The sequence below is a fragment of the Chlorocebus sabaeus genome, chromosome 15, assembly GCF_047675955.1.
Source record: "Chlorocebus sabaeus isolate Y175 chromosome 15, mChlSab1.0.hap1, whole genome shotgun sequence".
Taxonomy (NCBI): domain Eukaryota; kingdom Metazoa; phylum Chordata; class Mammalia; order Primates; family Cercopithecidae; genus Chlorocebus; species Chlorocebus sabaeus.
Window position 1 is genome coordinate 81,576,892 of NC_132918.1, and position 26,672 is coordinate 81,603,563.

At 39.5% G+C, this 26,672-nt stretch overlaps 1 protein-coding gene across 3 annotated transcripts in view; it reads left to right on the forward strand.

Annotated features, from left to right (window-relative positions):
- The first annotated feature begins 622 nt into the window (after nucleotides 1–622).
- STAC (SH3 and cysteine rich domain) overlaps nucleotides 623–26,672 on the forward strand; it is a 168,036-nt gene continuing 141,986 nt past the window's right edge. For 2 of the 3 annotated variants that reach the window (XM_038003049.2, XM_008009473.3), the window contains exon 1: nucleotides 623–903. In XM_038003049.2, coding sequence (XP_037858977.2) covers nucleotides 793–903 — 111 coding nt within the window. In that variant the 5' untranslated portion in view covers nucleotides 623–792. The remainder of the gene's footprint in view (nucleotides 904–26,672) is intronic. The other variant, XM_008009472.3, reaches the window with a different exon arrangement.

Below are 26,672 nucleotides of genomic sequence, written 5' to 3' on the forward strand. Positions count from 1 at the left end.
AAAGGGTTTAGCACAATAAGTGCATAACAAACGAGGAACAGGTGTCCAGAGACACACCGCATTATCTCTGCTTTAGATCAAAGCTGAATGGAGGAAGCGCAGTGCCCGTGAGTCAGGGGACCCCCACTCCGATCCCTGCTCTCTGTCACTGAACCCTATAAATAGCTTAGCTAAGTCACTGTCTCTCTCAGTCACTATTCGTTCGGGTGAGGAATGAGGGAGTTGTTGCAAGCGGTCCTTTCTGGCTATATCATTCTAGAAATCAAAATAGAAAATCAAAGATTTTCTATTCTTTGGGGTTTGAGTCTGAATTTTCAGCATCCTCTCTACAGAATCACCCGCACTCTGTGCCGGCGCGCGCCCAGCCTTCCCCCAGCCCTCTCCAGGGCGCTGCCCCCTGCTTGCCCTCACTCCTCCAGGCGTTGACCGCGCAGCCCCGCCCCGGAGCTGCCTCCCCGCCTCCTTCCTCCTCCTGTGGGCGAGCTGAAGCCCGCTCGCCCGCTGCCGAGTGGCAGTCACGACTGCGAGGTCGCCGGCGAGGTGGCCGCGGGCGCGGCGGGGCGGGGTGGGGCAGGGCGCACTCTCCTCCACGCCGGCGGAAGTGCCGGGGAGGTGGGCAGGGCCGGGCGGGAGAGGGGGCGAGGCTGGAGGAGGGCACGTCGGCGCCTCAGCGAGGATGGGAGTCCCCGGGACCCGGAGCTGAGCAGCCTGGCGCGCGGCGGGCAGGGCGCGCAGGAGGACAGCAGCCTCGCTGTTCCTCCGGGAGCCCAACACCGTTCCCGCGCGGCCACGATGATCCCTCCGAGCTGCCCCCGCGAGGACGACGTGGACGGGCTGCCCAAGGAGGCGGCGGGCGCCGAGCAACCGCCCTCTCCTGCATCCACCAGCAGCCAGGAATCCAAGGTACCGAGCACACTTGCCCCAAGAGAACACAAACTCACTCTCCTCTCCTCGCGGTCCAGCTTTGTCTCTCCTCCGATCTAGCACGGGCGTGGGGGTCTGAAACTTGCTAGTTCGCCCGGGGCTGGAGGACTTGAACGTCCGGCAGGACCCGCTGAGATTTGAACGTCCGGTAGGACCCGCTGCTCACGATGCTGGACCACATCCCTGTGGACCTAGCCTTCTCGCCCACACATCCACACGCGCAATTCATGGTGACTCCGGGTTCAGAGATCGATTTCTTGCTGGGTGGTGGCTTGGTTGCTTTGTGCTTTGAACCTGCTTGTGTCCAAAGCACGTGTAGGTGGGTAGTAGGTGGCTTTTGAAGGCTGAGGGATGGAGACAGCCGAGGGATACTCTTCCAGAAAAGCTTGAGTGCTGGGCCAGAAAAGCATGTGTGTATCCCAAGGGTCTCAGAGACCTTTTGCATAACAGGGATCACCCCTACCTTCAGATACCACTCACTAGAAAAGAAAAAGAATGAAAAAGAAAAAGGGTTTGTCTGCGTTTGCCTGAAAGTTCCTCTTGTGAAAGTTAATACTCTAAGAACTTACACTTGCTTTTATGAAAGTTACACTAACACGTATACACAAAACCAAACCCGCAGCACTTCTCCTGTCACTGTTACACTTCCTCTGAAACTCTCGTGGGTGCCAGGCACATGTTTGAAAATCTTGGAGGAGGATGGAGTAAAATGTGCTGCTGGCAGTGCAATGCCAAATGGCAACTCAGCTGGTGGTGGAAATCCTAAGATGGAGTTTGTAGTTACGTGGATTCTTTTAAATGTAGAGTTCCTGGCTCTTTATTCTGATTTCATTGTGCGATCCCCAGGCATTTGGGGAATGCGAGGCAGTCCGTGTATACCAGCAAAGGAAAGGGGTTGCCAGTTTGTAGGACAGGGACAGGCCAGATGGGGCAAGGAAAAGTGCGATCCTGTCTCCCTTCACACGCATCCCTGGAAGCCATTGATACAATCAGGAGGATGAAAATCACAGCCTGAGTGGCTGTCTGGATTTGGTGTGATCCTAGGCACTGTACATTTCCCAGCCCCCTGAAGTTAACCAGCAATGATAGTAATCTAAGCCCGAAAGCTTTGCCTCTTATTTATTTTTATTTTTTTCTGTTAATTACTGGCTGCCAGACCTGGGGTATATGTGTCAACTTTTCTAAAACTCAGTTGGAAACTAGGGAAAAAGCCCCCACCTTCCAGAGTCATTGTGAGGAGTACATGAGATGCTCTAATGTCCACCTGGTATACTGTAAGGACTCAGTCATGTTTATCCTTTTCCTTCCTGAAATAAAGAGATGGACTCTATCTCATCTCAAATGATCCATTCCAAAGCAATCTGATAATCCATACACATGCACTACCTCTCCTTAGTCAAAAAGTTTCTGGGTATCATTGCCTCCCATTGAACATCAGTCCCCAAAGTGAAATAGGTTAGTGGCCATTTTAGAGGAAAGCTAGAATTCTGTAAATGAATGTAGCTAAACTCAAGAGTAAAACTAGTATTGAACTTTTTGAATTGACCTGTTGCTCTGCAGTAGGTGTGTTCTGGAAAGGGCTTAGCATTTGGGCAAACAGTGGTATGGTTCAAATGCATTATATGGATTTGCTATTTATAGATGTCCTAATGGAAATTATTTGGCAAAGCAAAAACCACATATGTAATGCCCATAATTATCCACCAATTTATCTGGCTTATGGTTTTGTACAAATTAGTTTTTCTCAAAGTGGTCTATACACTGGATGTGTGTTTCTACATTCCTAAATTTGATGTCATGGCCTCAGAAAACTTAATTAGTGGAGATGAACTATGGGGGTCCATGAACCCTAGGAAATAGAATGCAATATCATATGCCTAAACGTGAATTTTTCTTGGCATAGCATTCATAATATTCTCAAAGGGATGCATGCCCCTTAAAAAAAAAGGCTAAACTGCTAGTATGGTTGTGGTAAGGCAAGGCAGTAAGATGGCATGCAACTGGAGAAGAGGAAGGCTCAATTCATTCTATTCTAGGAAGACCTAGCTTAAAGCTTACTGGCGTTTAGGAGGCTATTTGACCCAGAGCATGAGAGCTTGGTGAGGAAAATGTGAACAAGACGGTAATAAGAATTCCATCTTACTCTTCCATGAAGTCGTCTTGTTTGTAAAATATCTTGTGGTTTTACAACAAACCAAACCAAACATGGTTCAGGCCCCTTTGGGCATTAAACTCTCTCAAGGAAGACTTTGAAAATTACTTTTTTAAAAGATTTAGGTTTTTTTGTCTTATTATAAGAGTAACAAACACTCTTTGTAGATATTTGAACAGTCCAGACATACATGATGAAAAGAAAAATAAATAAGCTCTTGGTTTACCATACAGAAGCATCTACTAATAATATTTTGATCTATATCTTATGTCTTTTTAAATCTGTTTATATATTTACATAGTTGAGAGAACAATAGTGAGCATCTACTGAATGTTTACTATAAGTCAGGTACAACCTTAATCTTCACAATAGAAGATTCTGTTAATATTTCTATTTTATGGACAGGGAAGTGGAAGCCAAGAAAGGTTAGATCATTTTCATTGTGAAAATTGATTTTATTATGGAAAATTTTAATATACACAAAAGTAGAGAAAACAGTATAAAGAACTGTCATGGACCTAATCATGTGGCTTCACAATCAATTCATGGACAGTATTGTTTTATGTATTACCACCACTACCACCACCACCACCACACACATACTGGATCATTTTAAAGCAAATTCCAGACATGAAATAATGTCACCCATAAATATGCTGTCAGGTTGCATCTCTCAAAGGTGAGGGCTATTTTTATAAATATGACTATAATCCCAATTAGCACATATTTCAGGTGTTTTAAACTAAGGGCCACTATGTTCTTTGGAAGCTCACAAATAGTCTTTGGAAAATCTGTGAATAACCTGAACCAGCGTTCAAAGTTGTTCGTGTACATGCTTATGTGCGTCATCTAGGGAAAGAATTCATAGCTTCACGAAGGGTCTATAGCTTCAAAGGTTATTTTCATGTCCTTTCTCTTTTTCTTGAGGAAATTGAGGCCCAAAGAGGGGCAATGACTTGCTTGAGATCACACAGATAGTTACTGGCAATACCCTTATCTATGAACCCCATCTTGGGGTTCTGATTTCATTGTACGATCCCCAGTCCATCCCCATGGGTATCCCAGTACAGTTTCCTTGGAGCAAATTCCTGTAAGCACAAGTCATAATGTAGTTTAATGTAATTGTGGGTTTTCTTCTTTATGAAATTAGTTGAGGTGAGTAAGTTTGAAAGCCACTGATATATCATACCCCTCTATCTTCCCACTAACTATTTCAGAAAGATCACAGCCTAATTATTTTCTAAGGGCTTGACAAAGACCATTGAATATAAACAAAAATTTCAAGTCTCATTATCGCTTATTTCAATGAACATCTTTTCTCCCTAACTGACTTATTGACAACACAGAAAGCTTGCTAGTGTCTAACGTGAAGGTTTGGTATAAATCTCTTTGTCATCACTTATATGACACAGGGTAACATTTTGATGATATTGAGGAATTACAGGCTTTGAGCTTGACACCTCTGTGAGCCTGCCTATCACCTCAAAGCCTCAGCTTCCTCATCCCCCTCATTAGATGCTGATGGGGCTACTAATACCTAATTGGTGTGGTTTTTGTAAGGCCTAAGAATACGTAATACACCTAATATGTTTATCGTAAGCATACACAAACCTAAACCATTATTTATTTTCTCTATTTATTTCAAATCAGATGACTGCTACCACCAGCCACCCCAAATGTCATCATTGGAATAATTTCAATAACCACAGCTGACATTACTGTAATGTAACTGAGTTTACCTCTTTGGGCTTTTAGTTATGCTAATTGACTACAGTGAGACTTCACTTCAGCTATTTTACATCCCCAAGAAGATAAGCCATAGACTCACCAGCACGTGACTTAGATTTTGAAATGGTGATATAAACCACCCAGTGCCCTAGTGGAGCCATGGACCAAAGTGACCCTCATTCCTGGAGGGTTCTTTCTGAACCTGTACCACAATCCAACCTATGAAAAAGAAATCTCTAACCATGAAGACATGGCCTGAATCTCCCAGAAAGGTTTCTATGTCCATCTATCAGCAATTATTTATTGAGTGCCTGCTTTGTGCCCAGCATATCTCATACATATTTGTGAAGCTATTATTAATAAGGAATTTAACTTCTACTCAGGGAAGAAGATGAAAGAAAACAAAACCTTGGCTTTGCATTGAATCACCAAAGGAACCCAGTCCATAGGCTAGAACCACTAAGTTGAAATCTCTGAGAGAGATCTCAAGCATCAGTATTTTCTATGCAGATCCCACTGAAAACAGAATTAGAATAGTGTATGCATAAATGCAAATTTTGCTTTTTCTTCCACCTAGTGTTATACGTCTTCCCATACTCTTAAATAATTACCATATAACATTCCATTGTATGAATGGAACACAATTTATTTACCTACTGTACTGATGATGGACATTTGGATTGTTTCTTGTTTCGGGCTGCCATAAGCCATACTGCTATGAACATTCCTTATATATTCTTTGTGGCACATATGAAGCTCTTCTATTGAGTGTATACCTAGAAGTGGCATTTCTGGGTTATAGGGTATCCACATGTTCAGCTTTAACATATTTTTCAAAATGGCTGTACCAATTCATATTCCTGCCAGCAATGTATAAGACTTCAATCCACTCTTTGTGCTACCATCGTTTCATATTGTCTTTCTCATTTTGGCCATCTAATACACAATTAATGATATCGCAATGTGGTTTTCACTTGTATTTCCCCAATGACTGATGAGCTTAGCAGTTTTTATATGTTTATTGGCATTTGATATTTTCTTGTGTAGTTGTTCAAGTCTTTTGCCCATTTTTCTATTAGGTTATTTGTTTCTTACTAATTTGTAGGCGTTCTTCTCATATTCTGGATATGAGAAAGTTGAGAGAAAAATGTATTGCAGATATTCTCTTCTACACTGAAAAAAAAAAGGCTTACCTTTTTTCTTCACAGAAATTCCTAATTTAATGTAGTCTAATTTTTACATTTTCTCTCATATGGTTGTGCTTTTTTGTGTAGTGCTTATAAAATCTTGGCCTATTCCAAAGTCATATAGATATTCTCCTATTATTATTTTCTAGAATTGTTATTATTATTTACCTTTCACAGGTGGATTTACAATTCATTTGGAATTGCTTTTTTTGGTATGGTGTGAAGTAGGGGTCAAGATTCATTTTGACTGTACCACTTTTGGTATCCATAAATAATTTGACTGTATATGTGGAAGTTTCTATTCTGCCCATTGGCCTCTTTGTCTATCTTTCTACCAGTACAGCACTGTCTTAAATGTAATGATTTTATTTAAAAGGTCTTGATATCTCGTAGCACAAGCCCTGGAACTTTGCTTTTCTTTTGCAAAACAGATTTGGGTTATTTTTGACTCCTTGCATTTCCACGTGTGCTTTGGAATCACCTGATCAATTTGCACAAAAACGCCTGCTGGGATTCTGAATGGAACTGCATTGAATCTATAAATCCATGTGGAGAGAATGGGCATGTTCTTACTCCAAAGTACTTGCTTTTGTCAAGTCCCCTAGGACATCATTGGCAGGAACCAAATTTTGTTACTTTTTCAGTTTGGGGTTTACCAAACCAACTTTTGTTGTCTAAATTCAAGCCTCACATCTATGCGAGGGCAGATCCATGACTAGGAATTCCAAGATGAATATTTTGTGTACTTATTTATTTTTGTCCACCTGAAGTCTAAACTAAGATTTCTCTTTCATCAACCTGAGTTGGTAAGAATTTTGTTTCTAGTTCATTTTTTCCTTCTTTCTTAGATCCCACTCCATGCAGACATCAAAACCAACCTAGGTTTTTCTTGACTGTGGTAAAATATGCATAACATACAGTTTACCATTTTAACCATATTTAAGTGTACAATTCTACAGCATTAAGTACCTTCGCATTGTTGTGCAGCCGTAACCACTATTCATCTCCAGAGCATCTTTATCATCTCCAACTGTAACTCTGTACCCATTCAACACTAATTACTAATTCTCCATCCCCCTTTTTCACCAGTCTCTGGCAACCACCATTTTGCTTTTCGTCTATATGAATTTGACTATTCTGGGTTTACCATATAAGAGAAATCATATATTTGTCCTTTTGTGATTATTTCACTTAACATAATGTCTTCACAGCTCATCTACGTTGTGGCATGTATCAGAATTCCCTTCTTTTTTAAGGCAGAATAATATCCCATTGTATGTATATACTACATTTTGTTTATCCACTGATACATCAGTGAATACTTGGGCTGCTTCTACCTTTTGGCTACTCTGAATAATGCTGCTGTGAAGTGGGTGTGCAAATACTTGTTGGAGTCCCCTCTTTCATTTCTTATGGGTATATAACCAGAAGTGCAGTTGCTGGATCATCTGGTGATTCTATGTTTAATTTTTTGAGAAATTGCCATCCTATTTTCCACAGCAGTCACACAGTTTTGGATTCTGACGAGTAATGCACAAGGATTCCAGTTTCTCCACATCCTCACCAACACTTGTTATTCTCTGGGTTTTGTTGATCCTGATGGGTACAAGATGGTATCTCATGTTTAGTGATGTAGAGCATGTTTTTATGTGCTTATAGGTCATTTGCATATCTTCTTTGGAAAAATATCTAGTCAAGGCCTTCGTCCATTTTAAAATTAGATTGTTTGGTTTTTGTTGTTGGATTGTAGTATTAAAGGCTTTTAACCAGCAAATTTGAATGACGCAGAATTATTGAATTTTATTATTGTTTTACTTACATTTATTCATTGAGAGGGTTATTTTTCATGCTTTTTTATTACTTGTCTTTTTGGTATGTGAATTATCTGTTCATATCCTTGTCCATTTTAATACTGTTTATTCATTTCTTATTGGTTTTTTTAAAATTTTTTATAAATATTAAAATCAACCTTTCATATACATTGCTAACATTTTCCCGGATTGAAATCTGTTTTTCAATTTTATTACATTTTCAATGTAGAAGTTCCTTTTTTTTATGGTTTTAAATGTCTCAAATTTACTTAGCTGTGTTTTATTCTTTTCAATTATATTTAGAAAGTACTTCCAACCTTGAGAACAGAAAAATAAAATAACCTGTATCTTTCTCTAGATCCTCAATATGTACTTTTTGCTTTTATCATTTTCATCCATCTGGAATTTATATCATTATGTAGTATGAATAAATCTATTTTTTCCAAATGATGAATCGATATTTCTAAAACCATTTGTTGAATAATGTATTCTTTTTTCACTGATTTGAAATTTTATGTTTATTATGTAATAAGTGGTAATATGTAGTAGATTCTCTTTTAGAGTTATCTGTCATATTCTAGTGTTTTGTAACTTTATTTTTGCACTTATTACTATGCTGTACTCTTGCATGACTATTATGTGTTTTAATTATTGTAGCTTAGTAATAGAGTTTGATAATTAATAATACAAGTACCCTCTTGGAAGTTTTATATTTATCTGCACTCAACTTTTCATTTTCTACCAAATTATGAAAACGATATTTTGAAAGTAATTTCAAATTACTCCTGATATTATTTCATGAAACTCCTGATATTATTTCAGTGAAATCTTTACAATAATGAGATTTCTTATCCAAAATCATAGTATATCTCTAGTTATTGAAATACCTGTCTTTTATGCCTCTCATAAATGCTTGGAATTGCCTTCAAATATTTCTTGCCCAAATTCTTTGTTAGCTATTTTCCAAGTATCTCGGTCCATTCAGGCTGCTAAAACAAAATGTCATAAACTGGGTTTATAAACAACAAAAATGTATTTGTCACAGTTCTAGAAGCTGGAAAATCCAAGACCAAGGCATCAGCAGAGGGCCTGTTTCCTGGTTTATAGGTGGAATCCTGTAGCTGTGTTGTCCCATGGTGGAAGGTGCAAGGTAGTTCTCTGAGACCTCTTTATAAGGGCACTAATCCGACTCATGTAGGCTCTGCCCTCGTGTCCTAATCACCTCCTAAAGGCCTCACCTTTAACACCGTCACACTGGTGGATTAAGTTTCAACAAATGAATTTCAGGGGGACACAAACATTAAGAACATAGCACACAGTATTTTATACTCTTGACTTACTATTATGAATTACCATTTTTATATTTTTTGACTGCTGATAGCTGGCACATAAGAAATTGATTCTTATATTAATTTTATAATCTAAAATCATTTATATTCCATTTCTTATCCATTAATAAAGAAATACAATGTTGCTTACTGGTTCAGAGCACGGGCACAGACACAGTCATGTTCAAATCCCATTGTGCCACTTTGAGATGCCACTTAACAAGCTTTCCTGTCCCTCACTTTCCAGAGATTCACTGTACTTTCCATAAAGTGAGCATAATAATGTCCTCTGCAGCATTGCCATTCAAGTCAATTAGTGTATGTAAAGTGCTTAACACAGAGCCTGGCATATAGCAAGTAAATGATAGCTATTATTTTCATATTATCATAATATATGAAATAACAATTTTGCCTCTGTAACTATAATTCTCTTTCATTTGGGGGGGAAAGGGAGTGCAGTGTGTAGGGACAGGGGTTTATTGCTGGAGAACTTCCAAAAATATGGTAAATATTAGAGAGAAACCAGGCTGGCACATGACTTAACTTTAAATGCCACTAATGTTTTACTATACATGTAATATTGTACAGTATTGGGCTGACAGGTGGCCTTAGTTCTCCTATAAACACTAGCCACTCTAGAAGCCACCAAAAGTACTTATACAGCCTGAGAAAAATCATGTGGTGCCCTGCAAATTCAACTTAAAGACAAATCCATTTCCAACTAAGTCATTCCTTAAGATCCCCTTCTACACAAATTCCAGACATCCCACTCATGTTCACAACTAAACTAAGGCAGTCTTTCTCATTTTAAAGATAGGTAATGTTCCTAGCTTACGAAGAATTTCCATCAGGAGCAGATGTGGAATTGTTTCAGATGACTTTTTGGCAAGTATGGAGGTAATCATGTGATTTTTCTTTCTCTTTTTCTTTTCCTTTTTTTTTTTTTTTTTTTTTTTTTTGTCCTTTGGCCTCTTTATCTGATGGATTATATTAATAGATATCCTAATATTAAACTCTTATTACAATCCTGGAACAAGTCCTACTTGGCCATGGAGATTTTATTTTAATAAACTTCTGAGTTTTGATTGCCAATGCTTTATTATTTTTACCTCCACATACATAAGAGAGATTGTTCGATAACTGTCACTTTTGTGTTCTTGGTCAGATTTTATGTTTAATGCTATGCCAAGTTTCAGAAGATGAATTGGGAACATGTCGATGAATGTTTTTGTTTTGTTTTTGTATTTTTATGTGTGTAACATTTTATAGAACCCAGAAATAATATTCTCTTTGAATGTTTTTTTAAAATGCCAATAATATCTAAACCTACTACCTATCTTAAAACAAAATTTGGAAATTTTTTTTCCATTATTAAATTCCATTCTTTTTTTCCTAAATTGGCTTGAGTCAGATTTGTTAACTTGTATTTTACGAGAAAATTATCCATTTTACTTAAATCTTCACAACATCTCCAGATGGGTTATAGAGGACAGCACTGGTACCTTCCTTCAGTCTTGTCCCATCTTCCCTCTCTCTGGCAAGATTCCCATGGATTCCATCTTGTTCATACCATCTTTTATACTTCTCTATTTCTGTCTAACACTGATTCCTTAGATCTGGATTTGAAATCAGAAGCGTTAAGCATGAGTGTTCACATCTCCACTTTACCAAAAGAAAGGATCCCTTGCTCCCTCTTTCAATCTTTCACTCATTCTTGGTTTTCCTCTTACTGCTATAGAAGTTGCTCTTTGATCCCATTGGCAATCTGTCCTCTGACCATCTTTAAAATGCTGTTCTTCCCCAGCATTCTGTTTTTCACCCCCAGCCCTTCTCATCCTTCATAATCTCTCTGGGCTAAATCTTACTTCTTCTTATTTCATCCACCAGCTGAAAACTCCTAAATCTGCATCCAACCCAGACATCACTCTAGTGAGTGCCAGACCAATACATCCTGCTGCCCTTTGGACAGTCTCTGTTGATGCCCACATCTTAAATTCAACCTACCCTCAATGGAATTTATCATTCTTGACTCAGCTGTCACCCCTTTTCTTCTTATGTGCTCTTTTTGTTGTTAATTTGTTTTTTCTTATGTGCTCTTCTTCTGATGAGCTCCTCCATAGAGAAGCAGCATCCACGGAGTCCACCAAGCCAGAAAACCACAAGCCCTTGATGAGCCTGACGGGGGTGGCCTGAGCAGGGAGGAGGCTGTTTGGCAGCAGGGAGAGAGAAAACAAGATGTCTTGCAGCTCCCAGAGCATGCTTCATTTGTCTGAAAATGAAACATGCACCTGTTGCCTGTTTCTAAGGTCCTCATAACTGAAGTTTCAGTCAGTATGTTTTCCTCAGGTCTGGAAGCAACTGTGACCACAGAACAAAGGATTGAGGTCAGACTTGAAGAAAGGAATAAAGAAGGAAGACCCAGAACACCCTGGGGCTCCCAGGAATGCCACTGCTCCCTTGCCCTCCAAACTGATACCAGGGGAGTGAAAAGCAGCACCAGAGTTCTTTATGCCTTGATAAGATCCCACATTCCCTCCCCTCCCCTCCAACACTCTGTTTTATCAGAACAAGGTGACTTGGAGACCTTGGAAAAGATTCCCATCACACCACTTTCCCAGTGATGTCAATCACTAGAAGCACAAGGCTGCAAGGCCCCTTCCTCTCACAGTTTCCTCTCTGAACAGATCTGCACATCTGCTAATCCAGCCCATCGTCCAACCTCTCTAGAGGTCAATACCCTCCACTCTACTCTAGAATTCACTTTTAGCAAAATCCTCTTTATCCTCAACTTCCTCTTGGATGTGTCCTTCACTTCTTATGCTAATATCTAGTCCCTTCCTTTCTCTTTTTGAGACAGAGTCTTACTGTGCCACCTAGACTGGAGTGCAGTGGTACAGTTATGGCTCACTGCAGCCTCAGCCTCCCAGGCTCAAGCAATCCTCCCACTTCAGCCTCCCAAGTAGTTGGGACTACAGGCACATACAATCATGCCCAGCTAATTTTTATTTATTTATTTATTATTTATTTATTTATTTATTTATTTATTTATTTGGTAGAGATGAGTTCTCCCTATGTTGCCCAGCCTAGTCTTGAACTCCTAGGCTCAAGCAATTCTCTCAGCTCAGCCTCCCAAAGTGCTGGAATTACAGTCATGAGCCCCATGCCTGGCCCCTGCAGAGCTTTCAGGTGATGGTTGTTTTTTCCTTCATCACGCCTGGTGACCAGGGAGGCAGCCTTACTGCTGCTTCCTGTTTATTGTCTCTCTTCCCTTAAAACTCACAGCTTTAAAATCTATGTTGTCAGATTCTCCCATTTCCTGCTGTCATCAGCAGTCACCTCCCAACCCCAGGAAGGTCTCATCTGCTAGAGCCAGGCCTACTCTAATTCACTCCAGCACTACTCCTGTTGTACATAATCCTTTATGATTTTCACACACCGAAGATGACTCTTCCAAATACCCTGACCTCCTGAGTCCTTAAGCTTTTCTCCTCCTACAATCTTGTCTTCTACCCTCTTCCATATTGGCCACCCACTTCCATGAGCATTCCCAAGACTTCATTCAAACAAGCACTACACCCTCTCTAGAACCTCCCTTTCAAGCTTCCCACTGTATGGCTACCATCTAATTCTCTTTAGCCTTTCTGTTCCAGTAGTATTTCAGCCACACCAGAGCATCACATCCATTAAATCAGTGAATTTACCCTCCTTTCAGTATTCCTCACCCATTTTAGGTTCTTAGATTCTACTTTTCCTTCATCGTAATTACTTCTTTGCAAACACCCTCAACTCCCTTGCTCCTGTATCCCCAGCATCACCTAGAAAATTCAATCTACCTAAAGCTCATTTTCCACCTACTCTGAACCTGTACTTCTGGAGAAAGTAGAGAAGACAGATGATAAACAAGGTAAAAAAAATGCATAACATTATTTTAGGCAGTGATAAAGCTAAATAGAAGAGTACTTGTGGAATAGGGTAGCATAGGGAGCTATTTTACATAGACTGACTGCTATGGGCTGAATATGTGTGCCTTCCAAATTTATATTGAAACCCTAATCTCCAATATGATGGTATTTGGACGTCGGCCTTTGGGAGATAATTAGGTTATGATGGTGAAAGCTTCATGATGTAATTAGTGGCCTCATAAAAACAGACAAGAGAGAGCTTCCTTCTTCTCTCTGCTCTCCCTCATGTGAGCATGTAGGAAGAAAGCAGCCATCTGTGAACCAGGAGGAAGGCCCTCAGCAGGAAATTGATCATACTGGCACCCTGATCTCAGACTTCCAGCTTCCAGAGCTGGGAGAAATAAATGTTTATTGCTTAAACCACCCAGTCTGTGGTATCCTTATTACAACAGCTCAAACTCTCTAAGACAGACAGTGACCAGAAAAGGATTCTGTGAAAAAGTAACTTTTGTTTCAGAAATGAGAATGGAGTAAGGGCATGAGCTGTGTGAAGATCTAAAGGAAGAGAAGCCAGGGGGTGGGGAGATCTGAGCAAAGCCCCAGAGGTGGAACAAGCTTGCATTTGTGAAGAGCAACCAGAAATCTTGGGTGCTTATTGTTGAGTAAACAACAGGAAAAATAACAGGAGGTGAGTACAGACACCTAAACTCCCCTACAGAGAGGTGAGTCCAGTGGCTAGATCTTCATTGTCCAGTATAGTAGCCATTAACCACATGTGGTTAGTTAAGTTTATATTGAAATTAATTGAAATTTAAAAATCAGTTTCTCAGTAACACTAGCTATATTTCAAGCACTTGGTAAGCACATGTGGCTAATGGCTACTGTATTAAACACCACAGATTAGAGAACATTTTCATGATTGCAGAGGCTCTAGTGGACAGTGCTGGCTTGGTCTTATGGACTTCATTGTCCATGCTAAGGAATTTAGATTTTTATCCAAGTTTGAAAGAAAACCACTGGAGAAATCCAGGGAGGAGGAGGATCTGGACAGTACATTACTCATATTTTACAAAGATTACTGTGGCTGCTGTATGCAGTGGGACTGCAGCATAGCAAGAGTAAAAGTAAGGAGGCCAGTTAGAATGCTATGGTAGTCCAGATTAGGGAGAATCTGGTAGCACATAGTGGACAATTTAAGAAGTGATATAGGCCTAGCACGGTGGCTCACACCTGTAATCCCAGCACTTTGGGAGGCTGAGGTGTGTGGATCACCTGAGGTAAGGAGGTAGAGACCAGCCTGGCCAACACAGCAAAACTCTGTATCTACTAAAAATACAAAAATTAGCCAGGTGCGGTGGTGCACCCCTGTAGTCCAAGCTACTCAGAAGGCTGAGGCAGGAGAATCGCTTGAACCCGAGAGGTGGAGGTTGCAGTGAGCTGAGATCGTGCCACTACACTCCAGCCTGGGCAACAGAGTGAAACTCTGTCAAAAAAAAAAAAAAAAAAAAAAAAAAACCAAAGGAATATATTTGCATTATATTTTAGAAATAAAATCAACAAGAGTTCCTATGAATGTATACTGTGAGGTGTGAAGGAGAGAGATAACTCAGTAATGACTTTTAAAAGGTTAATAGGAGAATCCAAAGAGAGAGATATATATATCAAAATATTTCATGGTCCGAGAAGCCCTGTGCAAAGGTAAGTTGGTAGCAGTCACAGTAACCTTCAAAAAGGTGGGATGTGAACTTAATCTTATGGATAACCTTCCAAAGATAGAAACAATGTAATTGGCTTGACTGAAATTGCATACTGGGAAATTGCAGACCAGAAAGTTGAAGAGGTCACATGAAGGTCTTGGAAGCTGGGCATAGGGATTTAGATTTGAAAGGTGAGGATAAGAGAAGTCACTAATGTTGTAGTAGTGAAGTGAAAGATGAACTGGCATGGGGAGCACCTAAAGCCAGGGAGGTGAGTAGTCCAGTCTTTAAAAGATGACAGAGAGCAAATGAGAAGAAAGAGAAAAGAGCAGACATGAGAGGAATTTTGATGACAAGTAGAAGTGTCTGTTTCCTCCTCAGGCAGCCATCTTCACAGAGCCTGCACAAGAGGTGGAAGTTGGGATCAGGAGGGCCCTTATCTGGCTGGAGACTACTTGGTCAGAGTGAACGACCGGAATACAGGGATAGAGATTCTAAGATCAGAGCCAGAAATTTGGAGACAAGGAAAATTCCAATGGTGGGGTGAGAACCAACAGAGCAAAAGGGGCTAATGTTAGCAGTTAGAAGATAAGAAGCAGGATGGAATGAGGTGCAAACAAAGTCATCAAGAATTAAAAGTATTCGTCTCACTGCTCATGGCAGCTCTTCTCTTCTATGTTGCTTGGTCCATGTAGATTATCAGTCAACGTTCAGTCATAAGGATTGGCTGTTAGTCCCAGTAATCTACATTCAAATCTCCTCATGTAGCAAGAAGATAGCAGCAAGGGCCAGAATCATCCAACAACAAAACACGTTGATTTTTGGCTTCTATAAGCATCTCGCCACAAAGTTAAAAAAAAAAAAAAGATGAGAGTCAAGTAGAAAGACATTGGTTAGAATAATTTACTTCAGTCCTAGAGTCTTTCTGGTAAATAATATTTACCTCTATGAAAGAGAAAACTCTCTGGTCATAGTTTTCATCGTATAAATTTATTTCCTCCTCCTCCAGTTAATCTTATTCTAAAAACACAATGGGAGCCCCACCCTGAATTTCAACAAGCTTAGAGATTTTCAGATTGATTTCTTTTTTTATGTTTTGTTTTAGCAGATATTGAACCAAAGTTTTATCAAGCAGAGTATACATGACTTAGATATACATATGAAAAATTAATTATAAATTGGATCTCTGTTTATTGAACAATATTTTTCTACTAGTTTCATTAAAAAATTTGAGATGAAGTTCCTTGGAAAAATAACATTATAAAAAAATAATAAAAATCACAGGATACAAATGCAATAAATCTTTTACATCAGATTTATGGTTGAAAAATGCTAGGGATAATTTTCTGATAGCACATTATTACTGCTATACAAAGTTAATCACTACTTTTTTCAGAGTTCCATATTTTAGGGGAAATTAGTGCTTTCCATCTCACAGAAGTACAGGGATACTTCATTAGAATGCTCAGCAAAGGAGTCATCGGGGAGAATCAAGCCATACTGATAATGGGGGGCATGAAAATGTTCCAAGCATTTTTCCTGTTGATAATTTTGCTTGTAAATCTTTCTGGTTCACATTTCCCTGCTTTTAAAAGCAGAATATACCAAATGTAATTTCATTCCCATGTAATAACAGCGTTGCAAATGCTTTGTAAATTTCAAAGCAATTTTATTGTTTTTATAATTTCCTTTTCCTAATTACTCAGAATCACTATTCCAAATGCCAGTTATTGAATTTATTATATGTAGAGTAGTTTTTTCCTTGCACTAATGACTCTACACTGCTATTCTCTCCTAGTTCTTGTATCTGATTCTTACATTTTACTATCTCCTCCCACACAGAGATTATCCCTATCTCTAGTCTAAGGCTTCTAATTTGCTTCTGCTAATTTGCATTTGTAGTGGAAAATAAATCATCAAACCAGTTGGAGTTTTTTGTTCCTCAAAACAAAATGGACACTGAGCCTAATGGACTATCAGAAAAGTAAACACGGTTTTGTCTTTTAGTGTTTTGTGTTTTGTTTTGTTTTTTATTTAGTGATTAATCTGGTAGTTCAGACTTTTTGTTTATATTTTCTGATTCTTGGTTATGTTTCCTATAAGTCATTTTGTCAGATACTGAGTTCCTGATAGATTTGAAATTTCTTAACTCTTGTTTAAAAGGCAAATCAATTAAGCTAAAGTTGCTGGTACTCACTTATTTAATACATTTTTGCTGAGTGAGGAATGTGTTGATCAGTTTACTGGTAATTAGTTCTGATGGATCTGACCTTCTAATTAACATTGAAGAAATAAATTCTCAAATATAAGATTTCATTATTGTCAATATCTGAGTGGATCTTTTTTAACTGCTATATTGGGCATATCTCTTCTCTTCAGGTATATATCCTATAAGTGAAAATGATCAAAATAAATGTTCCATGAATATGTTGCATGAGGATAAAAAATAGCAAAAGAAGAAAAATCCAGTTTACAAAAATAAAGCATACAGTTTATGCTTCTTCCCATGAACACAAGAAAGAACATGACGTAAATTCAGGAGGCTTCATGTCAGACCACCACTCAGACTACTGAAGCCTCCTAATCTTGCAGATATTTAATCATTGTGAAAAATCTACCTTCCAGGAGGAATAACTTCAATCCACTTCAGATCACCCAAGTGCTCTTAGAAATTCGTGGATTTTATGAGCTTGTCTGAAAAAGCAATATACATTGTTTTGTATGTTATTTCTTTGTTCGTTCTTGTGGTTAGGATTATTTTGGCAAAGTTTCTTTCATAGATTGCAATAGGATAACTTTTGCATGCAGCAGGCAGAAAAAAAAAAAAAAAAAAAAAAAAAAAAAACCTAAGCTCAATTTGTAATACATTGTAGTGTTGATGATGGGAGATATTTTAAACTTGTGTATGAGGAGCCAAGAGCAAAATGCCAAGCCATCTAACTCCATGGCAAGATCTTTCCTGGCTCTCAATTGGACCTTCACTGGTAAGTTTGTCCATAGCCTGGTTGGACAGCTAAACAAAGAGCCTGAATCTAGCTCTCTGAGCCCATACATCTGGTTCCCAGACTCTAGGCAGCAGCTGTGAAACAGAAGGAAGCTCATGAGGAGAGTAGCAACTTTGACCTCATCCCCCGATGGTCAGACTAAAATGTTACCTGCCAGTTTATGAGCTTTGTAGTTAAGACTATTTTACTGCTATCTATGAAAGTATGTTTTAAAAAAAAAAGAAAGAGAAAGAAAGAAAGAGGAAAAAAGAAGAAAGAAGAAGGAAGGAAGGAAGGAAGGAAGGAAGGAAGGAAGGAAGGAAGGAAGGAAGGAAGGAAGGAAGGAAGGAAGGAAGGAAGGAAGGAAGGAAAGGGAGGGAAGGAAGGAAGGAAAGGGAGGGAAGGAAGGAGGGAGGGAAGGAAGGGAAGAAAACAGTCACCCATCAGATCATATCGTCTGACATTTAGACCTGTATTCTGGGTTGGGATGTCTTATAATGACCTTCGAGAATGCTGTAGAGCAGTTGGCTGCAAACTTTAGTGCATCAGAATCACCTAGATGGCCGACTAAAACACAGTTTATTGGAGCTCATCCCCAGAGTTTCTGATCTCGTAGGTACTGGGAGAGGACTGAGATTTTGCAGTTCTGACAAATTTCTGCTGATGCTCGTGCTGGTAATACAGAGACCAGACTTTGAGGACCACCGCCATAGAGGTAAATACCAACTCTGAGTGCCTGTGATATCCATCCTATTTGTTTATTGCTTTGACCAGGTGTTCTCTTGATCCAGACTGGTCTGTAGATATTCCCTTCATATGAAAGGGCTTCAATTATAGCCTCTCTCACTCCCTGGATGGCCAGAACTAATTCATGCAGCAAGGAGGAAAGTGCCAGGACCACACTGGATTAGTCCAACCTTTCATACCCCATCCCTTCTTCCCCAGCTGTGGACTTGGTTAAAGAATGCAAAGGAGGTCGGCTTCATATGACTGAGACTAGCTCACTGAAACCTCCCTATAATGTTTTGTGTTTATTTTGTAACTACTCAGGAGTCAAGCCTCTAAAAATGTACTCCTACATTTTGGAGTTACTTTTTTGTGGAAAAGAGTCTACATTCCTTCTGGAAATAAAGGAACAGATGGTCAGCTGGGTCATGAAAGAGGCAAAGGGAACCTCCCAGCTATGCATTTCCTTGGCAGGGATTTCACATTGAAGGACACACTCTAGTTCATCCGCAGCATGAGCCTGCCTTTTCCAGTATATTCTTAGAGGGTTTCTTATGCTCAGTAAAATGCTCATTCTTTTAAAAGTCATTAACAAAAAGGCAATGACTTGCTTTATTTCCAAAACCTTACAGAAGGCTACCTTTAGGACCTGGATAGAAAACCGCCCGTGTGTCAAATTGGAGCTATAGTTGGAAAGCTGCAGGGAACCCAAGGAAGCCTACACTGGATGCTTTAGGAACTTGGGTAGAAATGACACTGGAAGAGCTGCAGCCATAGACGGGATTCTCCAGCTGCTGCCCTTGGGCACCTGGGAACCTGCTTCCTCCCTGTCTACTAGCGAGACAGAAATATGGATTGTTTAATGAATTGAATCACAGAAGGCAGAGCCAGATATACAATTTGGGGGGCCAGTACAAAAGGGAAATCAGAGCTCCTTGTTCAAACATTTTGAAGAATTTTAAGACAGCAATAGCAAAAAGCACTAAACCAAATTTGGGGTCCATCTAAGTGCAGGGCCCCATGCACCCACACACAAGTATCACCCATGAAGCAGATCTACAGCATGATCATCATGGCACAGTTTGGCAGAACAAGAAAAAGAGAAGGGGAAAGGGGATGGATATTTCACTTGGACTTGCTGTGCAAGATGATTTAGGTACATCATTTTATTTAGTCTCATTTCACAGATTACCAGACTACAGAGGTGGAGGCTTAGAAAAGTAAAGCCTCTTGCCCATGGTCACATGACTGATGTGTGGCTACACTGAGATTCATTTCTGACTCTAAGTCTCTGTTTGTTTGTTTGTTTTTGTTTTAAACTTTTCCACATTCATATTCCTGAAGCAGTATTGGCTTGTAGGAAAAGTTCTTACATATGTTTTTAACTTCTATTCCCTTGAAAGACAAAGAAAGAATGTAATGAATAAGATAATTAGAAAATGGTCCAAATCCTGGTATAATGGAAATAATAAAAGTAGAAACACAAGACATGGAGGAGGAGAAGAAGGAAGGAAGGGAAAAGGGAAGGGAAGAGTGAGGAAGAAGATGGGGAGAAAAAGGGCGGTGAGGAAGAAGGAAGGTGAGCATGTGCTGGACAGTTACTACCTACAATCTTATATGCATTATTCTGTTTAATTATCACAACAACCCTCTCAAAGAAGCCTTGGTTTTGTGCCCCTCTGCAGATGCAGAGCTGGAAGCTTACAGCACTTAGTTAACTTGCTCAACGCTGAAGGCTCAAGGTTTTTGTCTAAATAACATCTAACATTAGCCTAGAAAGTCACCCAAAGTGGATTTAAGGGCTAGGCAAGGGAACAGAGTCCAAGATAATTCTAGACTTCAAAAGTTGTAAACTGCAAGAAAATAATAATAATTAACAGAAGACAGCTCTATACAGGAATAATAAGAAGGAGTATAAATGAAAACATTCAAATCCCAGAGTAAAAGCCTCCATGCACTGGCATTTGTGGGAGTCTCCATCCTGCCTGTTTGATCCCACCCACGTATCCTAAAGCAAAGTCTGCCTGTCAGTCTTCCTACCTCAATGGATTCAGGGGAATTATCTACTCAGAGCCTTATCTGCAGAAGAAACTCATTCCAGCTACTAAACTCATTCAAGCTACTAAACTCATTCCAGCTACTAAACTCATTCAAGCTAGTTCTTCACCCTTAAATATGAACAGATAACTAAAGTATAAACCAAAAGGACCACTGTGCACAAACCAAATAGCTAACCCAGAGAAATAAGATGTAACACAAGGATTATGGCTAGTCTTGAAAACTTTCTAATTGCTATCTTCAGAGGGATTCAAGAAGTATTGTGACCATTTCAAAGGAATTAGTTTTTATTTCTTTTAAAAAGGTACAATCAATACCTAGGAATGACTTTTTTGGGAAAATCAGATTTCTGTCTAATTTTTTGTCAGTTACAATAAGTAATTTAAAAATAATCAGTGCAATGCCTGAAAAATAGAATGAACAATTCTGAAGACTGAATCAGATAAATAAAAGATAAAGTTGGGAAATTTCCCAATACATAGAACAAATGACAGATAATTAATAAAAGGAACGTCTTGAAATATTGAAAGTTGACACAGGTCAACCAGTCAATCATTTCCACTGGGAAAAAAACGTTTGGTTTTTTTTTTTTAATTCTCAATTTTCTTCTATTTTTATATTTAAGTATCTCTTCACATCCATTTTAATGGAGAATTTTTTAATAGGAAAAAGAAAATAAAAGAAAATTCAGTAGAAAAAAAGGAGTTATGTGTTCAAATTGAAAGCCCTCAATAAGGAATGAGCAATGAAAGTAAAATAGAAATGCCAAGCGGTAAAAGCAAAAAATGTAAAAATGATATGTGAAAAAATGAAAAATAAAATGGAAAGAGGTTTGCATACACAATTAGCAAAATCATGTGCCATTTATAAACTACAAAAATAGAGAAAAATCCTTAATATTTCCAGAAATTAAGAAACAGGTAACCTTATCATGATAAAACTCAAAGGGGCATCAAACTAAGAGTAAAAGTCAAGGGTACCATGGTTTCAGATTCTGAGCAGAAAGTCTATTCAATCTGCAATCCAATACTGAGTCATTTGAATGACTCTGAAAAAAACAAGCCATCAACTTGTCTCCTGAAAGAGCATAGATAGAAATTAAATCCTGGATAAAGCATTAACAAAGCAACTCTGCACAGTGACTCTGACTTGAAAGGTATCTTATCTTTTATCTTGTAACACAACTCTGTATGCTATAAGCTCAAAATACAAAACACAAATTTCATTAAATTCCTTTACACCAACAATACCTATGACACACCTATGAATCTCTCTAACAAGAAATATGTAGGTCCTATGTGAAAAAAACATGCAAGCATTATGGAAAGACAAATAAGGAGATCTAAACAAATGGAAAGACATGACATTTAGATGAGAAGACTCAATATTGTAAAGATGTCAGTCCACCCTAAATATATATGTAAGCTCAAGTTGGTTTCAATCGTATACCAACAAGTCTTTTTTTAAAATGCAAATTGGCAAATTCATTCCACTATTCTTCTGAGAAAATTAATGGCAGGTTACTTAAACTTTCTAAGGCATATTCTCTTCCTGTGTAGTATTGGGATCAGAATGAAACCTATTTCAAAGGACAATTGTGAGAATTAAATGAGATAACACACGCAAAGCACTTAGCACAATTACCAGCTGATGATAGCACCCATAAATCTTAGTTCATATCATATTATGCTCATGTATATAAATACTCATATATGTATGACAATGTTCATGGCAGCAGTATTTATAATGGCAAAAATTAGATCTCAAATTTCTGTCGGTATCATAATTATAATGATTAAGTACAATATAGTATATCCACAGCATGGAAAAATATTAAAATTTGTTATGAATATGTCTATAATCTGACATGAACAAAGAAAGTCACAAAGCAACATGTGTACATATTCATGTAATAAGTATATAAAAATTGGTAGATAGATGATAGATGTTTTTAAATAAAAGTAAATATATATTAGTAAATTCACAGAAATGGTTCTGGAATTATATACACCAAACTGTTACCAATGGTTTGTGTATAGAATACAAAGATTGATGATATTATAAATTATATAATATACCTCTGTTATATATTCTTTATTATAAATACATCTGTTAGGTTGGTGCAGAAGTAATTGCAGTTTTTCACTATTATAAATAGTGGTTTTCACTATTACTTTTGTGCCATCCTAATATATTATCTGAAAAATTTTAAATGTCATACAATTCTTGTTTACTTTAAAATCTATGAAATAGGAAAGGACAGTGTTTTCAGATTGTAGTTGAGCTTCAGGAGATCCCTGTGCCAGCAGGGTCACCCTCAATGAAGAAGGAGGCTTGCACCAAGCTGCCGGCCTCACCTCGGGGCCACCCATGCTTAAACCCAAGTGCAAACCCCTCAGCCACCAATTCTCTCTTCAGCTTCATCTCCATTCCTACCTGAGCTTGCTACCCCGACTTACTGTGCCACACTCCCCAAGTGTTCCAACTCTCCACCATGTGCTCTGAAACCTTGAGGTGTGAATACCATGCTCCCTTGTATTCTGGGGGTCTTCACAGCTTCTCTATCTGATGAGTCACTGAGGCCAGGAGTTCCCCAAGACACACAGCTTCCTGCAGCCCTCTCCAGTGAAAGCTTCTCCCAGCACTGTACCTCCAATTTTATGGTAGGAAGGTGGAGAAGGATCTCCTTCACCATCTAGGGCTGTCTCTAGGCAGTTACTCCATCCCCAGATATACAACTGATCGCTATTTCAAGACCCTGCATGATCTAGCCCTTGCCTCCCCCTCAGCTCCATATGTGATATAGATGAACACCCAGCCACACATGACAGTTCAGCAACTGTGAACTATTCAATCCATCATGTGTTTCTTGCCTCCATTTCTTTTCCCTTCTAACCAGATCTCTTCTTTCTCTTTTTAGAGACAAGAGGTTTGCTCTGTCATCCAGGTTGGAGTGCGATAGCATGATTATAGCTCACTGAGTTTGGAGAAACTCCTGGGCTCAAGCAATCACCACTTCAGCCTCCCAAGTAGCTGGGACTACAGGCGCAGGCCACCATGCCTGATTAACTGTTTTTTAATTTTTATTTTGTAGAGATGGGGTCTCACTTTGTTGCCCAGGATGGTCTTGAACTCCTGGATTCAAGCAATTCTCATGCCTCAGCCTCCCAAAGTTCTGGGATTATACACATGAGCCACCACAACTAGCAGATCTCTTCCTTCTGACCAGAAGACTGTTTCCTATTTCCCCTACCTCTTGCCCCCTCTCTTAGTGTGGTCCCAGTAGTGCTTTAAGACACAAATTTGATCAGGAAGTCTTTCTCTTCAACCCTCAGCCCCCTCACCCCCACCTCCCCCACCGCCACCCAGCAGCCTGGGTTAAATGGCCTGCTTAGGTCTGCTTCGCTGCACACAGACTCTGAGATGGAGAATCACATGCAAGTAGTTTCTGAGAGGCAGTTTTGGGAACAGGCCCTGGAAGACACCAGGGAAAGTGAGAAAAAGCTAAGGGAGATGTTGAGCTGCAATACAGTTACAGCTAAGGCTTTGGTCGATTGCATGAGGGGCTCTGAAGCTGGAGTGGTCCATCAGAGTTGTTCCAAATTGGCAAAAGAGCATGGAGCCTATACTCTCACATCTACCAGCCATGCCTCCAAGGAAAGGACATGGTCTTGATTGAGGCTGCCCCCTTCACTGCGAACCTGCAGCCAACAATGCTCCAACAGCAGGGGAATAAGGTTGGTGATCTGGGCTGTGCACCACAGCTCCCGCTGGGTGACCCTTCTCTGCACTTACCAGCATGTGTTATAATGTGTCAGTCTTCCCTCTAGACCAGGGCTGAGCAAGCTACAGCCTACAGGAGAAATCCAGCCCACTGCCTGTTTTGTAAATAAACTTTCATAGAAACACAGCCATGTTCATTCATTCACACATTGCTTATGGTTATTTTCATATTATAATGCAGAGTTGAGTACTAGTAATAGACTATGTTGACTTCAAAGCCTGAAACAGTTACCAGCTAGCACTTTACAGAAAAAGTTTACCAACTCCTTCTCTATTATCTTACACAATATTCACTAAGTAGTGCCTGGAAATTAAGTTTTAGAGGAATAACCAATGAATTAATGTATGGATGAATGAGTCACATTGAATTTGATTCTTGGCTCTGCCACTCAAAAGGAATGATCTTGGGCACATGGATTAACCTCTCTAAATTCAGGTTCCTCATCAACAAAATGAGACTTATCACGTCCTTTCTAGGGTTGTAGTAAACATTAAATGGAAAAGCATATGTAGACTAATAGCACAGTACCTGGCACATACTAAATGTTCACTTCAGTGAGAGCCATTAGGTCTATTCAAAAAGTTATACTATACTTTAAGGCTGAAAAAGGCTGAATTATGTCCTTCTTCCCTATATGAGTAGGCTAGATGTTAATAGTGCTTTTCTTATCGAAACAAAACAAGAAACAAACAAACAAACAAACAAAATAGATAAACCTTTAGCACCCGCCAGAAACACAAGACCGTTCCTGCTGCATAAATATGACAGACAATCCTGGTGGTTCTCAGAGGTATCACGCTGTATATATCTGGCCCAGATCCTAATTAAATGGTGGAAGCCAGATCCCATAAATGAGAGGTGCCAAAATTTGAGAATGATGACTAATCTGTCGTAGCCATTCTGAATTCCATTTCATTAGCAGGTGGAGCCATGCTTTGGGCCATTCCCAGAAGATGGGCTCCAAAGCAAGATTTCCAGAGGCACCAGTCACTGCACATTTGGTGGGGCTTTTAATGCTTTTATATGAGCCACTTTGTTAATGACATTGTATTTAGTTAAGGTAACACTAGATGCTATTAACCTCCAAAGTTCAGTGAAGCACAAAGAAGAAGTTTATTTCTCATTCATCCAACAGTCCAAAGTGGGTGTATTAATTTTCTATTGCCATATAACAAAAACACCACCAATTTAGCAGCTTAAAGCAACACAAAGTAGTTATCTCAGTTTTTGTTGGTTAGGAGTCTAGGTATAGATTAGCTGGATTCTCCCTTACTATCTTATGAGGAGGGAATTGAGGTGTCAGGATTTCAATCTCATCTGAGACTTGGGGTCCTCTTCCAAGTTCACTGCTTGTTGGAAGAATTCACTTCCTTGCAGCTGTATGTCTGAGGTCTCAGTTTTCATGTTAGCCACGGTCCAGGGATGTGCTCAGTAACTAGAGGCCACTGTAGGCCCTTGCCACATGGCCCCCCTCCTCTCACAACCTAGAAGCTTACTTCTTCAAGGACAACAGGATAGTCTCACTCCAGTCTGCTAGGGTGGACTCTTGTAAACAATAACATAACGTAGCAATTATCACAATGACTATCCCATCACTTTTCCCATGCAATGTAAGCTAATCAAGGGAGTTACTATCCCATCCTCCCCATAGGCCCTGCCCACACTTTAGGGGAGGGGACTATGTACTCCTGCTCCCTTAAGTCTTTGTCATCTTCTTCCTCTTCTCCTTATCCCCTTCTTTCTGCTGGTCTCCTCCTACTCCCACCACTAGCCCAGTTATTGTCATTCTCCACCAGGGGTCTCTGTATGTTTAGGAGACCCTATTGTTTGCCTACCCCAAAGCCACTTATTCCTCTTTTTTGTATTCTAATAAAATGCTAATATTGCTCTGGTATCCACCCTACTCCGTATTACCATATTCTCAGTCCAAACACCAAAAACGCAAATCCTGATTAGTTTAAGCAATCATGGTTGTTACAATTCTGGCCAATGAGACCTGAAGGAAATCTAATGCTGAGGCTCCTGGAAAAGGTTTTCCAGACTGATTAGAACACATACAAGAGAAAATGCCATCTTTCTTCCGCTGCTGAATAGTTGCCAATGGGCAACCATTGTCTGACCATGAGAGAAGCCAGCTTTAAGACTGGAATGAGGAAGGCAAAGTAAAAGAATGGAGAGAGCCTGAGTCCTTAGTGATGTCATTCTGCTGCTGAACTAACTGTCCCTAGAGTCTCCATGCATTAAGACCTCTTGTTGTATGAAACAGTATTGTTTAGACCAGGTTGAAACTCGGTTTCATATACCTCCAGTTGTAGACACCTAAATGACTGGGTGGATGGTGTATCAATTTTTAATTGTGATACCCTCCACGGAGCACAGCAAAATTATGCA